The sequence below is a fragment of the Eretmochelys imbricata genome, chromosome 7 (assembly GCF_965152235.1).
Source record: "Eretmochelys imbricata isolate rEreImb1 chromosome 7, rEreImb1.hap1, whole genome shotgun sequence".
Taxonomy (NCBI): domain Eukaryota; kingdom Metazoa; phylum Chordata; order Testudines; family Cheloniidae; genus Eretmochelys; species Eretmochelys imbricata.
This window is the reverse complement of record NC_135578.1, coordinates 11,033,978-11,048,210: the sequence shown is the minus strand read 5'-3', so window position 1 is coordinate 11,048,210 and position 14,233 is coordinate 11,033,978. Positions and strand designations below refer to the sequence as shown.

The following is a 14,233-nucleotide window of genomic DNA, read 5'->3' as shown; positions in this document are numbered from 1 at the left end:
AGTCATAAAATGGCAAATGAGAGCAAAATTGTGGCCAGAAATACTCAAGTTCAGTGTGGTGTTAAACTAGCACAGAGAGATCCTTCTATACTTTAGTGACTCAGAACTCTGGAACAGATGCCTGAGCAGGTTAATTCATTGTATTCCAAGTGGAAACGAGGCTTCAGGTCACCATCATCTCCTTTTCATTTTAAAATATGAACAGGAATTGTATCTCCCTGAATATACTGACTTTGTCTTACTTCTGCCTTTCAGGAAAGCAAAGTAATGCTTTGTAGCCATGGTCGGTGAAGGACTCATGAGATTGTTATAGTGAGGTCTTGTAACAAGTCCTGCTCTACTCTAAAATCAGAAAAACCTAAGCTATAAAATACAGAAATATAGAAAAAAGTTTCCCATATCTCAGGAAAATAATGGGATGTTTTGAAAAATAGTTGAGATGAAGGATGCTGTATGTGGACACCCAACCAAAGGGTACCAAGCATTTTTATGTTGAGAGGCGTTATTAACTCTTAAAAAATTGAGTTCTCTGTGGAAAAGATCTCCTGTTTGAGAGAGAGAGTATGGTCCAGAGGCCAGGCAAGCAACTTACATATCTGGACACAGCAAAAGCATTACTTCTGCATCATGCCCTGTGGTTAAAAATGCATTGTGGTAGGTTTGTGCTTGCTTGCTTGGCTTTTCTCTATCCAAAGTTCTTCTACCCAGTATAGTTTGATTATGACAGTTTTGTAAACTATATCCTAAAATTGTGGGTTTTTTTTCTTTGATTTCCAGGGACTTGGGGTCCCCATAACTCACGCAGGCATTGTTTACTTTTTTCCCAAGTTTGATAGAAATTTGAAGTAGAAGACTAAATGTTTACTGAGGCCTTGTCTACGTGAACATTTAGTTCAGAGTGAGGTACGAATCTATCCCACAGTAGCCTACCAGACACTAACTGTCCATGTGGATCCTGCTGATGTGCACTGAAAATTCATTAGTGCACTTTATTCTATGCCACTTTTGAAATGCAAGTAGATTAAAGTTCACTAATGAACTTTTAGTGCACATCAGTAAGGTCTACACAGACTGCGGGTTAGATTCACACTTGAGCTTGCCGTGAACTAAATAAATGTTCATGTAGACAAGCCCCTAGTTTGGTTTAAAGGGACACTATCATTTTGGATTTCTTTTTTAATTATTTAACTAGACTGTTTTTTAACCTAGCGTCTTTTTAAAAATAGCATGTTCTGAATTAAAAACAAAAATATTTGCAAGGGTTTAAAAGGAGCAATGCTATCAAACGTGCTCAGATCCATCCCTTTTCTGCCCCCACTCTCCCAATTCCCCTTTATTTGTGCACTCTCCTGCTTACTACCTCTTCGTGGCTGCTGCTACTAACTTTTGCATGGAGTAGGGAAGAGCGTGTACATGAACTTGCTGGAACTATGCATGAGAGTTATGTCACTGACCATCCCTGAGACAATGAAACTGACTATACATACAGTGCTGTCAAGCATCAGAGGGGTAGCCGTGTTAGTCTGGTTCTGTAAAAGCGGCAAAGAGTCCTGTGGCACCTTATAGACTAGTGCTGTCAAAGCATGAGAAATTTTGAAAAATCCTCTTTATTTTCTGTGATCTTTCTTCTGGAGGTTACCTTTGACTGTTTCCAGAGGTAGATGTGATTTTCAAGTTTTAGTTTTCAGATTAGCAGCTGTGTTAGTCTGTATCCGCAAAAAGAAAAGGAGTACTTGTAGCACCTTAGAGACTAACAAATTTATTTGAGCATAAGCTTTCGTGAGCTACAGAAAGAAGTTATATTTTTAACTATACAGTGCTGCACTCTTTAACTCCTCAGCAAAGAATGTGGAAGGAGGGTTTATAAACAAAATATACTGATATGCAAGCTCCCCAGTCATTGAAGTTGGAGCAAAGGTCCACACTTGGCTAACATTATGAAGAGCAGATCAAAGTGCTACTAAATAGAAAACCTTATATGAGATTCTTAGTGTGAGTTTCCTAATATGATCTTTTGACAAAATGTACAAGCACAAATGATTGCAAGAGTTTCTCATTTCACTAGTTATGTAAGCAGCAAGTAACTAGAACTTCCAGTCACTGCTGGAAAGGTAGCTTCAGCAGTGAGGTCAGTCGTGCAGTGGGACAGCCTGTGCTCTCCAAGGATTTGTTAACTGCTACTTTATTGTGTGATCCATTTTGGAGAACTTATGTGAAGATGAAGCACTGTGTGAACATCCATTTTTTTGGTCCAATAGTACAAGCTGATGACATGAAAAATTGTAAAAGTTGCAAAATACTTTAAATTATTTAACCTTTAAAAGGTTGCATTTCACAATCTCTGCTATTTAAGCAAGACTTTTGTGAGAATGGATTCATTAATCAGGTAAAATCTTCCTTCTACTGCATAACCCAACTGCTCTGCTCTGTCATGTTTATATCCACTAGCTGTTATGCAGTCACAGCTGTAGAATCCTTATTTAAAATGCAAGAATGCAAAACTGTCCCCAGTATTCCATTAAAAAAATCAGTAGATAGTCTCTTACCCTTAAATCCCCCTAGAGGAATATTCTTGATAAGATAAGTAGGCTGTTGATGTAATGGTATTTAGAATTGTTCATACCTTGGGCCTTGGCTATACTACAGGCCATATGAGCAATAATTGTACCAAAAAGCTTTCTAGGATACATTTTTCAGTTTGACTGTTTAGTGAGGCCCTCTGTATGCACACACTTGAGAAGTGTAAGCAAACCACATTATAAACAGTATTGGGCTCTAACTGTGTTGAAGAATCTAAATGCAGCATGGGGTGTTTTATAACTTGGTTACAAATATTATTCCAATTTGTTGTGCAGACTGGAGCACAATAGTATGTTGTAATAAAGCTAAAGCCTTGTACAAACAGAACCGTGGTTGCAGTACAGATATGGTCTTCATGGAACAGCTTTGGACCCACAAAACAATTGCCAGCAAAATTCCTTCTGTTGATATCAAGAGAAGTTTTTTGTTACTTATGCCTTCACATAGTGGTGGCAGAAACTTTTTGGGACACTTCCATTGTTTTTATGGGGCATCTGTAGATTTAAATGTTACATTTTTATCAACAAATAGTATCGTTCACCTTCATTTAAAAAAACATGAAAGCACTGAGCAGGTTTTAAACAAGCTCTCTCATCTAAATTTTGGTGTTATAAGAACAGAAATGTCACAGGCAGTTCTTAGTGTAGTGCTTCCTTCTGTTAAAATAAGTTTGTACAGCAGACTTCTTAGTCTGGATCAACTACCATCTATTTACAGTAGGTATCTTTAGCTGCCTTGTTTTTACTACTTGGTAAGATCTAACAGGGCCACAGAACGGTCATTCTGAAGAGCTGGCTGGCTAATCAATGGTGCCGAATTTGGTGATCTCCAGTGGTGATTTTACATATTGCTAACTTGCACAGAGAAAGAGGTTGATTTTGATCTTGTCACAGAGCCCTAACTCTTATTGGGCTTAGAAACTCCATCAATAGTTTTAGAAAGACAAAAATACTGACACATGACCAAAAAAAGTGAAAAATTGCTCCTATATTGCATGTGTGTATAAGAAAGCAGATCCCAAACTAGTGAAGTATAGGATAGTGCTATGTAGAATTGTTTTCACACTATTTCAGACACACGGCCTCCTAGCAGTGGTCTTACGTGACTACGTGAAACCAGAGACCTTCTGTGCACTAACTAGGCAGATCTGTTTTTCAGCACCAGTTTAGATGCAGGAGTCCTTTTAATGGTGTATTGGGCACAATTTTAACACTCTGTTATCTAACCATAGCCTCATAAGGTTTTTTATTTTATTTTATTGTATTTTTTAAAGCCTGTGATGAGTCTGCACTACACAACTGGTAGCACTGATGCAATTGCATTGCTGCTAAAAAAAAAATTGAAAGAATCTTTAAAATGTATCTTTTACCCACTTTTGCTGTTTCATCTCCCTTTCATTCAGCAAAAACAGACTAGTCAATTTCACTTTTAATTTCTAGCAAGTTTCAATATCCAGTTCTGCTCTAGCATAGTACTTGGGAAATGTCTGAATCCCCAAAAGTTGTGTTCAGCAAATATTTTAATTGATTTTTTTCTTGTAAAACTAGGGAATGTTTAGATTTGTATTCATTCATTTATTTTAACGTTGGAACTAATGTTAACTGACCCTTTCTAAATTTTTCATTTAGTGCTGAGGTGCAGTAATTTATGGAGTCCTTTTTAAAGGCATACAAGAGTGGTGGTTACACAACTGGACTGACCTATGCAAAAATGTGTATGTGTAGCAAAGAATGCATTGATTATGTTTGTCTCTCTGGTTCCTTGCAGAACACTTTGTGCTATCTTTGGATCTTGTATGAAATGGGAACTTTGTGTGCCAAGATAAACTGGCTGATTTAATTCTTGAGAGGAGTTATTTTGTAGTTCGTAGTATTTCTGTTTTTGATTTAATCTATCAGAACTACAGATCCATGCTGCATGAGTTTACGCTATATTTAAATCTACTTTAAAAAAAATTAATTGAAAATGTGTTAATACAATATGTGTGTACACTACAACTTTAATTTTATATAGTATTTATAGAAGCATTGTCTCCGTATATCCAGAGTTAAACGTTAGGACCAGGAGAGAGAAAAGAAGAGGTATAAACAAGTTAGCAAACAGCTATTTAAAGAGATGGGCAGTGTGAAGGAGTCTGTTAGGAATGGCTAGAGCTGCAGAGGTTAATACTCTCTCTACAATCCAAGGAGTTTGCAGAGAGTGAGCAAAGGGTGGTGCTAGGTAAGGGAAATAGAGAGGCAGCTAAGTTCACAGAGCATATCTGGTAACATTTTCAAAAGTCCTTGAGTGATTTGGGAGCCTGAGTTCCATTGATTTTTAGTGAGACTGAGGATCCTAATCTGTTTAGACGCTTTTGAAAATTTTTGTCCTAGGAAACATTCATAGAGACGTTTTGTAAACCAGAATAATTTTGAACTTGAACCTGAAATAAAAATAGGGAGCCAATGGGGTTGTTTGACAATAGGGAGGATGTGTTAGTGCTGCTTTGAACACATGAGAAGGAAGTCAGCAGTTTGCACATGCTGGGTGTTGGAGAGGCCAGAGAGAAGGAAAATACACAGTTGTCAAGGTGAGAGGAAATGAAGGCAGGAATGAGGATTATAGAAGGGATGAGTGTATGAATTTCTACTGAGAGCACTCAGCGCAGAATTGTTAACTATCTGGTGGGTTAGATTTCTGCTTGAAACATTTGAAATAAAAATCTCGCTAAAAAGACAGAGTAATTTGGTTACCTCTTCTCTTCCCATTTCCCCTCTGTAATGTAACCTTTTCTCTCTTTTTTTTTTTTTGCCTGCACACTGCCTGCCCCCTGAATCACATTATCTCCCTCAAAAACCCAAACCTACTAGCCTTTAGTCACAGCAGAAACCAGCCATTTCACCTCAAGTTGTCTTTTTTGACCCTCACCTGGACAGGAATTTTAGACTTCTTGATCTCAGTTACAGCAAGTCAGCTCACTAGGGTCTTTGACTGAGGATATAATATTCCAGAAAGAGCATCCTTCAATTTTTGTTGTCCTTGTTTTCTAAATGAATATACATTGTAAAGATTACTGAATACTATTTGGAGTTTGTAAACAGTTGTGTTGGGAGTGAGTGCTAGTTGGAGATTGGCACAGACAGACGTGACACTTAATGGTACAGTGAATGTCCCGTTTGTTTTGTTGTTTGCCATGAATTACAATCTGAGCCTTTGGTGGGACACAGTAAGTCTTAGTTGCTCTTTATCAGTAAACCTTCTGTTGCTCTTTATCTGTTGTCCAGGCCAAGTCCACTGCTTCAGGGAACTAGAACTTATTCTGAAAATCTAAATGTGAATGACACCTTACTAATTTTGTTTTTCTGTATTTAACATATTACCAATGTCTTTTTAATAAAATGAGATCGCACTTTAAGTCTAGATGTTTGAAAGCTGTCAGTCCATGTAATTCTGAAAGATTTAAAAGAGTGTAAATTTGTGAAGCATGTGGAAAAAGAGCATTATATTTGTTAGAAATATTGAGAAGGGTTCCTGGACTGTGGATTAGTACCAATGAAATTCCAGTTTGTAGGGCTATCAAATTTTAGTTGGAAAATTTCATACTTACTGGTAGCTGGTAATACGTGATACTAAGTAAGGAAATATACTCTGTACCTGAAAGTCAAATATCCTTCCATAAACAATGAAACGGATCTTAATGGTGCTTCTGCTACATTTGAAATGACATGTCCTTTATTAAATCATTGATTGTGTGTCTTATTTTTTTCTCTTTATAGAAAACCTAGAATAAACTCTCAGCTGGTTGCCCAACAAGTTGCCCAGCAATATGCCACACCCCCACCACCTAAAAAGGAGAAGAAAGAGAAAGTGGAAAAACAAGACAAAGAAAAGCCTGACAAAGAAAAAGAAATCAGTCCAAGTGTTACGAAGAAGAACACCAGTAAAAAGACTAAGTAAGTTTCAGGGGGACACTAGTTAGGTGTACAGTTAGTTATTCAGTATTTAAGCTTTATCAGTGATTGGTTGTCTTGCCAAGCAATAGTGCACATTAATCAGCAAGAAAACCTATAATAATAATTTTTTCCTACTTTTACAGACCAAAGTCAGATATTGTAAAAGATCCTCCTAGTGAAGCAAACAGTATACAGTCTGGGAATACTACAACAAAGACCAGCGACTCAAATCACACTTCAAGGTAAGTTTAATATAGAATCAATTGATGTTCATTTAGTTAGATCTTGACATCTGAGAACTGAACTGAAGGGTCCAAACTAGTGGGTTTTTTAATTGGGTTGACAGCCCTAGAGACAGAAGACTCTGATTTATCCACAGAATTGGTAAGGCATGAACATCAGTAGTATAAGCTTCCTCTGTGCCTGTGCATCTGAATGATTACCTGGAAAACAGCAGCTTCAAATAGTGGAAGCAGTTGACTCACTAGACACTCAGTCATTCGCCTTCTGATAAAGCTATCGTGTCAGTTGTGGTGGTTTGTTACTTTTAGGCAGTTAAACTGCTGTGTAGAAAATAGATATTAATCTGGTCAAAAGAGGTCACCTGTCAATTTCTTCTTACCTTCTCTCCATTTAGACCCAATAACAGTGTAAGGAGTGGATATATTATATTTGCCTGTACCCATGCCTCCAATGCTACCACTGCAGTTATGAGAAAAATTGTCTTTTGATTGTGTTCTTAGGGGACCACATGAAAGGTCTCATTAAACAATTCAGGCATTTACGAACTTTATTTTTGTCCAAGGATAAAACAGTTGATTCAAGCTGATATTTCAAATTGGCTTTTGCCTGTGTGTTAGAGTTAAGTCCTATCCTCAGCTGTGCTGACATTACAGGTTTCTTTTAAAATAAAAGCTATTGCTCCTTATTTCTCCAATGCAACAGGCCCAAATTGTGGTCGTCTTTACGCCTTGAAGTCATGGAGGCAACAAGCAGAATTTGACCCCACAGTTTGACTACCTGTGTGAAAGTGCCACGGGTGTGTGAAAGTGCCAAGGGGAGGAGAGTGCCTTTAAACTCCCTTTTGAGCTTCAATCAGATTTGTTAAGTCCTCCCAGACCTTGAAGAATGAGCAGGGGGGTTAGTCCCAAACATCAGGGTGGATGGGAAGCCACGGCTGTTACCGCCTATCACACTCCCGCAGTTCTCCCCTATTTTCTTGTCAGCATGTTCCAGTGCAGTCATGGTGACAGGGTATCTCCCAGCTGCAGCTGTTCAGGAATCCCCTGAAGTGGTTTGGTAGCATGGAGTTATTCTGGACAGAAGTTAATGTGGCTTGGGGCCATGTTAAGCAGATCATTGAGAGGGAGCAGTCTGCTCAATGCACCTGTCATTGTTCCAGCTCCTGTCAAGTGACAGCAGAGAGGTGTACTCAATAGCAGAGAAGGGCACTGGCAGAGAGATCTGCACCAGCATCCCAGAGACAAAATCCGGGCCAGGATTTTTAGCTGTTTCTGAATACAAGAAAAAACAAATGAGTCTGTAAAGTTACAGGAAGAACTGGGTTTCCTAAAGGAAATGGGGACTTGGGGGAGAAAAATAAACAAACCTACTTCCTGGAATATTTACTGTAGATACAAAGGATCTATCAGTATAGGGTGGCCTTTGCCTGCTAAGTCTGAAAACTGACAAAATTGTCCAGATATGCTGAGCTAGTTGGCCTTTAGCATCACCCACATGCCAGGTGACGTTAATCGTTTCATCTAAGTCTGTGGTTACATGTTCAAATCGCAACCTCTTGGGTGTGTAAATGAGTATATACATACTTACGTGTATGTGTGGCTTCACATTAGAACTTACTGACAGCACCTACGGGTTTGAAAAATCTAGTGACTAAGTGGAGGGGCAGTATTAAAAAGAAAATAAAGTTATTCAGTGTCAGGTTGTTATCCCAACATAGTTTATAATTTAATATTTAAATGTGATTAAAATATTAATGTTTTTACTGTTAAATTTGATGCAATTTTCTTTCTAGGTTACCTACAAACGCAGTTTTTTAGAGTGAGAAATTTACAGCACACTTAATTGAAGGTTTAAATTCACAAGAATATCATTTATTTTTCTTTTGAAACTATTTATCATCACCATTTCCCACCACTTTAGATAACCCTAGTTTAGAACCTACATCTATTTCAGTGATTTTATAGGATAATCTTGAACGGGGTAGCACTGGGATGATCGTCTACCAATTCTCGACACCAGCAGAGAGGCATTGAAAATATAAAATTGGATCCACTTCCTCTTTTCTCACTATTTTGAGTTAGTCCAATATGACCCAAATGTAGAGGAGAGGGTTATTTTCTACTCAGTTGGGAAACTGGGGCCTGGTCTTGAAGAAAAACCTGTCTGTCTCCTATCTCCATGAAAAACGCAATTTCTAGCGCTAGCGAGCTAGTTCTACCTGATGTCTGGAGAACGCCCCTCTAATTTCCCTAGTGGGGAAAGTTCTGCTGCATCAGTCTGACCCACGGTTGGAAGGGAAAAGAGTTAACTGTAAATCACAGGTAATCACTGAAGCAGACGTGGCATCCGCCAACAGCTAAAGGACTGTCTCACACGGCCAGCAATAGCACACGCCAGCAGAAGTTTGCCCTTAAATAAACTCATTGCATTGTATTTGTATCAGAATTTTGGACCAAATCCTGCAAACACATGGATGTCAGCCTCTGTGCAGAGCACAGTCCTTTATTAGCTGGGTTACTAATTGCATGAAAGCGCAGAAACAAATTACTGATATAATCCTGAGCTATAAAAACCAATGTGTTCGCTTTGTTTTGTCTTGTGACAGAGAAAAGCTAACACTGTGAGAAATGTCCTGGGTTTTACTTACAACAGCCTTCTGGAGAGAGCATTTTGAACAATCTTATACTTGGATTGATTGGGCCTCTGATTTGTATAAACTCAAAGTTGAGAAGGGGAAGCCAAGTTGCCCCAGTGCCTGAGTTATTTGCAGCTACAGTGTTCCCCACATGGGAATGAACGTCCATGTTCAAATGCTTTCATGTGGTTTTGTATTGCAAAGTCACAGCCTTGTCTCAGAACATCAGGGCACGTGATGTGACAAGATGGAGTATTCAGATAACAGAATTCTTTCATCTTTTGTCCCATAGGGCTGGTACCAGAGCTCACTTCCAAACTAATCTGATCTGTCCAAGAGAGCTCAGAACATATCACTTAGTAGAAAGTTTGTTTCTGAAATATGGTTCCTAATAAACTTTTTCCCTTTTTTTCCTCACCTGTTCTTTAGGCCCAGACTGAAAAATGTGGACCGAAGTACTGCACAGCAGCTGGCAGTCACAGTGGGGAACGTCACAGTAATTATCACAGACTTTAAAGAAAAGACTCGCTCCTCTTCCACATCTTCATCTACAGTGACCTCCAGTGCAGGATCAGAACAGCAGAATCAGAGCAGCTCCGGCTCTGAGAGCACAGACAAAGGCTCGTCCCGTTCCTCCACGCCGAAGGGCGACATGTCAGCAGTTAACGATGAATCTTTCTGAAAATTGCACATGGAGTTGTGGAAAACTATGAATCAGGGTATGAAATTCAAACACTCCACCTGCCCATGGGGCTTCAGTCCTGGAGAGCCTCTTCTGTGCTTGAACACACACTTTCTTGGACATCACTCTCTTACTGATGCAACCAGGATAATTTCTGCTTGTCATGGGCATCTGGCCACCAAGGAATTTCGCACCCTGACAATTACTCTTGACACTTTTATGTATTCCATTGTTTTATATAATTTTCCTAACAATCATTTATAATTGGATGTGCTCCTGAATCTACTTTTTTATAATATCTGCTGTGCACAATTTTCCATGAACATTACAACTTTTTTTGGTTTTTTGGAGTGTGTGGGGGGAGGGGAAGGGGACTTTATTTATTGCATTCACAAACTCCATCCTCCTTCAGCATATCCTTTAAGTTCAGTTCTTTCTTTCTTCCAGTTATACTGTGTACTATCAGTTTTGATATAAATTATATATAAATATATATATAAATAAATATATATAAAGGGTTATTTGAAACCAATACATGGAAACGCTGGTGCTTGAAACACTGTGAAGTGAAACAAAAATATTGAACAGTTAAAGATCTGGGACAGTCCCCTTTTGTGAAAGTGCTGATACTGAAATGGAACCAGGCTTAGATGAAAAGTATATTTCAGAAGGTTTAAAGCCAGATGAGACCTGATTTTCTCTCTCTTCTCTTTTCCCCCCCTACCCCCCCAACTTTTGGCTAAACAGTACTGGGCAAATAGTTTTTATTATACATTGTGATCTATAATGGGAAGACTCCTCCAGATAGCCTGCATTCCCAATAGAATAACTCAGAATGACAAATCACAAGTCCGTGTCCAATTGGAGCATGCTTATTCAAAAGTAACTAAGCTGGTTTCAGAATGCCATGCATTAATGTATATTTTGTTTACTTGTTGACATGGTTATTTCTTCCATAGCCAATCACACAAAAATGTGGTATTCTGTAATTTTGATTAATTCCATCCATTTTCCAGACCTGCATCAATGACTGAGGTGACATTAAATCTCTGTGGAGTGGCTGTTTGCTTTAGAATTCAAGGCAGAAGAGAACCCTAAGGCTGGAAGCTTTTTGGAGCTGATCAACCAAACCATTACATGTTCACATCTGATGTGGTTTGGTTCTTTCTTGGTCAAACCTTTTCATTTCTATCTCTTTCCATTCTGTTGTGGGGAGTATTTTTGGGTTTAATTGAGTTGGGTTTGTATTCCAAGAGCAATTTCTGAACAGCATATCATCCAATGATGACATATATAGGCTTGTTAATGTTTGGACACTTCTAGATATTCTGCTGTGGGAGCTACAGTTGAGAAAAAACTTTCATGCTGGCAGGTCAGCAACAAGTGCTGCTCACGTTGATGGTCCGTGTCTCTTTCATTCTTGCTCTGTATCTTTTCAGACTATAAACTTCGTTCCTGGTCTATTAGCATTGCTTTACAGTTTACCTTCTGTGCATTATCCTGCTAAAATAATAATCTGAAGAGGTGAAACAAACGTTTTTTTAAGATTCAAGTTCTGTTTGTCTTTTTATCCTTAATTATGTGGCCCAGAGTGCTTTGCAGTAATTTCAGGCACAGAGTCTGTAACTTTATTCAACATCAACAGGATAGCTTTTGGGTGTTCTACTTGGAAAGAGGGCCACTTCTCGGGAACTTGGTGCCAGCTTCTTACATTGTGAATTAGTTGCTTGGTAAAAATAATTTCTGTCTGTGGAGGCAACTGAATAAAATTCTATTTTGAAATCAGCTTGGTTTTGAGTAGCAGACATGTAGGTTCCTTTCAAAATGATGATAAAATTATTCTGTGCTTAATTAATCCGTTACCAGCTCTGCTTGCATGTGTACGGTACAAAGCAGTGTCTTTACAGCTGCAGTTTTATTCTGAACACGTTAACATGGGCACCCCCTTTTAATTCTGTTTTATATCTGGGATATAAGCTATATTTACCTTTTTAAAACCGCATTTTTAAAGTATTTATTGAAAAACCAAAGGAAATCAGATGCTACTTATGAGCATCAATATGTTATACATAGTTTTAATACTATGAATTTCTCAATCCACATTTTAACATTAGTGGAACATTGCAAAGACATTCCTTTTCAAGTTTTACTGTTCCTTTAAGGGTCTCAGGGAGGGTAAACTGGTCAGCCATATTTATTTATTTTACTGAGATGTATTGGAATAATTTTTTTAAAGAGAGATTTTCTGAAGATGCCCTGAACTTGTATATTTTGCACTGCTTTATAAATGAACCATAATCAGTCAGCTTAAATGCATTTGGCCTAAGCCAGCAAAGCATGTAAGCAGGAGTCTAGTCCCACTGACTTCAGTGGGGCCACACTGATGCTTAAAGTTATGCACGTGCTTGTGCGCTTTGTTGGCTGTCGTACTTTGTGCAAGAAAGCATTGTATGTACCAGAAAATTACTTCATGTTAAATGAATGGACCCATAGATTATTTGAAAAAGCTTTAACACACAGTAACGAGCTACTCAGAGGCTACTGATTAAGTCATTGAAATCTTCTTTGGTGGTGGTTTATTTTGGTTGTGCCTCCTTGATAAATTAGCTGCTTGTAAGGATGGAGTGGAAAATTGCTTTGGTACAAGAGAACTGAAACTCTGCATTTAGTAGAAATTGCTAGCTAAGCATTTGAACCTAACCGGGCCACATTTTTAACTGTTGTGTTGTGGATTTGAAGGATAGTGTTTACTTTTACACTTAATTTCTGAAATTGATAACACCCCTAAGGCATGTATCTGGAAATGGAATTCCCTTCACTTTCTTGCATTTTCAGTTTACCCTGCTATCATTAGGGAGCATGTTTAAAAAAAATTAGACACTAGTGTAAAGGAAAGACCAGAAATGCTTGGTATTCAGTGGCACAGAAAGCAGGTAAGAAAAGCACAGTGTTATGTTTGCAAGTTTAAACTTTTACACACAAACACAGCTTGCCTGACTTGCTCAGTTTGACATAGTCATGCAAAAGAAAAAGTAAAATAATTTTAACACAGACTATTTATTTTAATCAAAACACTTTGGTCATTTCAAATTGGACAGATTTAAAATTTGGCAGTAGCTTCTGTGAGTTTATTTCCACTGAGATATTTTCACCTGCCTTATTAAGATCATTCTCAGTCTACTTTTTTAAGCTACAATAAACTTAAATTATTGAAAATTTATTAATTGCTGACTATATAATAACCTTTGCTTGTATGTAACCGAAAAATGGTTTTAAGAGCCAACATTTAGAGTATGACAATGGAGCTGAACAGTTTTTAATGCGCAAGCAGTTCTGTTCTTGTGTATGACTTGTAACCTTAATTTACTGTGTAAAGATGGTTACATTATTTCCTTAGCTTTGTTTGTTGGAGACAAATATAGAATGCTTGTTTAAGTATGTCAAAACATAATCTTATCTTGTGGATTTTTATGTTAATGTATTATACGAGCTATATTTTTCATTTGCCCAGAAAGACAGCTTGTATAACGCTTTTGAAAGTTTCTCCGCTCTGTAAAGTCTTTAGAGCTGACAGTCCTGTTAGGTTTGTTTTGATCTTCATGCTAAAGTGTCAATGGTGGTTTTGTGAACTGGTCAGAAATTCACAGGTCTTAAATGTTTTCGGGAAATTTATATTGGACACTGCTCTTTGTCTAGCAAATAAAAGATGTTAATATATTCCTGTTACTGGCATGTGCACGACTGTTATTAGAAGCCACTTTATCATTTTCCTGCTTTAAATAGAAATGTCTATTTATGAATTCTGCTTGTAGTTTTTTTCACAAATAAAATAGTAAAATTTAATTAAATCTGAAAGCTCTCTTTTTTGGGAGATGCCAGTATTCAGACAAGGTGAAGAGCTTGTATTATTGTAGCTGCTTTTCTGCAGAATGTACAGAATTATATATGGGAAACACAGTTGCTGTACTCCAATCCTGCAAACACTTAATGCGCGTGGTGAACTTCGTGCACGTAAGTAATACCATATTGTTCACTGGGGCTAATTGCATGAGCAAAGTTGCAGATGTGTTTGCAGAATTTGGGTTATATTGCTTTGCAAATAACAGAAATAGACAATTTCCCCTCCCTCCCCCATTTCTGCAGCTATGGTGAAGTTTGGTG

At 37.9% G+C, this 14,233-nt stretch overlaps 1 protein-coding gene across 1 annotated transcript in view; it reads left to right on the top strand.

Moving 5' to 3' along the window:
* The window catches only part of RYBP (RING1 and YY1 binding protein), a 69,107-nt gene extending 55,309 nt beyond the window's left edge, over positions 1–13,798 (top strand). Inside the window, exons 3-5 of the mRNA XM_077822331.1 lie at positions 6,336–6,512; positions 6,656–6,754; positions 9,820–13,798. Coding sequence (XP_077678457.1) covers positions 6,336–6,512; positions 6,656–6,754; positions 9,820–10,072 — 529 coding nt within the window. The 3' untranslated portion in view covers positions 10,073–13,798. The remainder of the gene's footprint in view (positions 1–6,335; positions 6,513–6,655; positions 6,755–9,819) is intronic.
* The last annotated feature ends 435 nt before the right edge of the window (positions 13,799–14,233 follow it).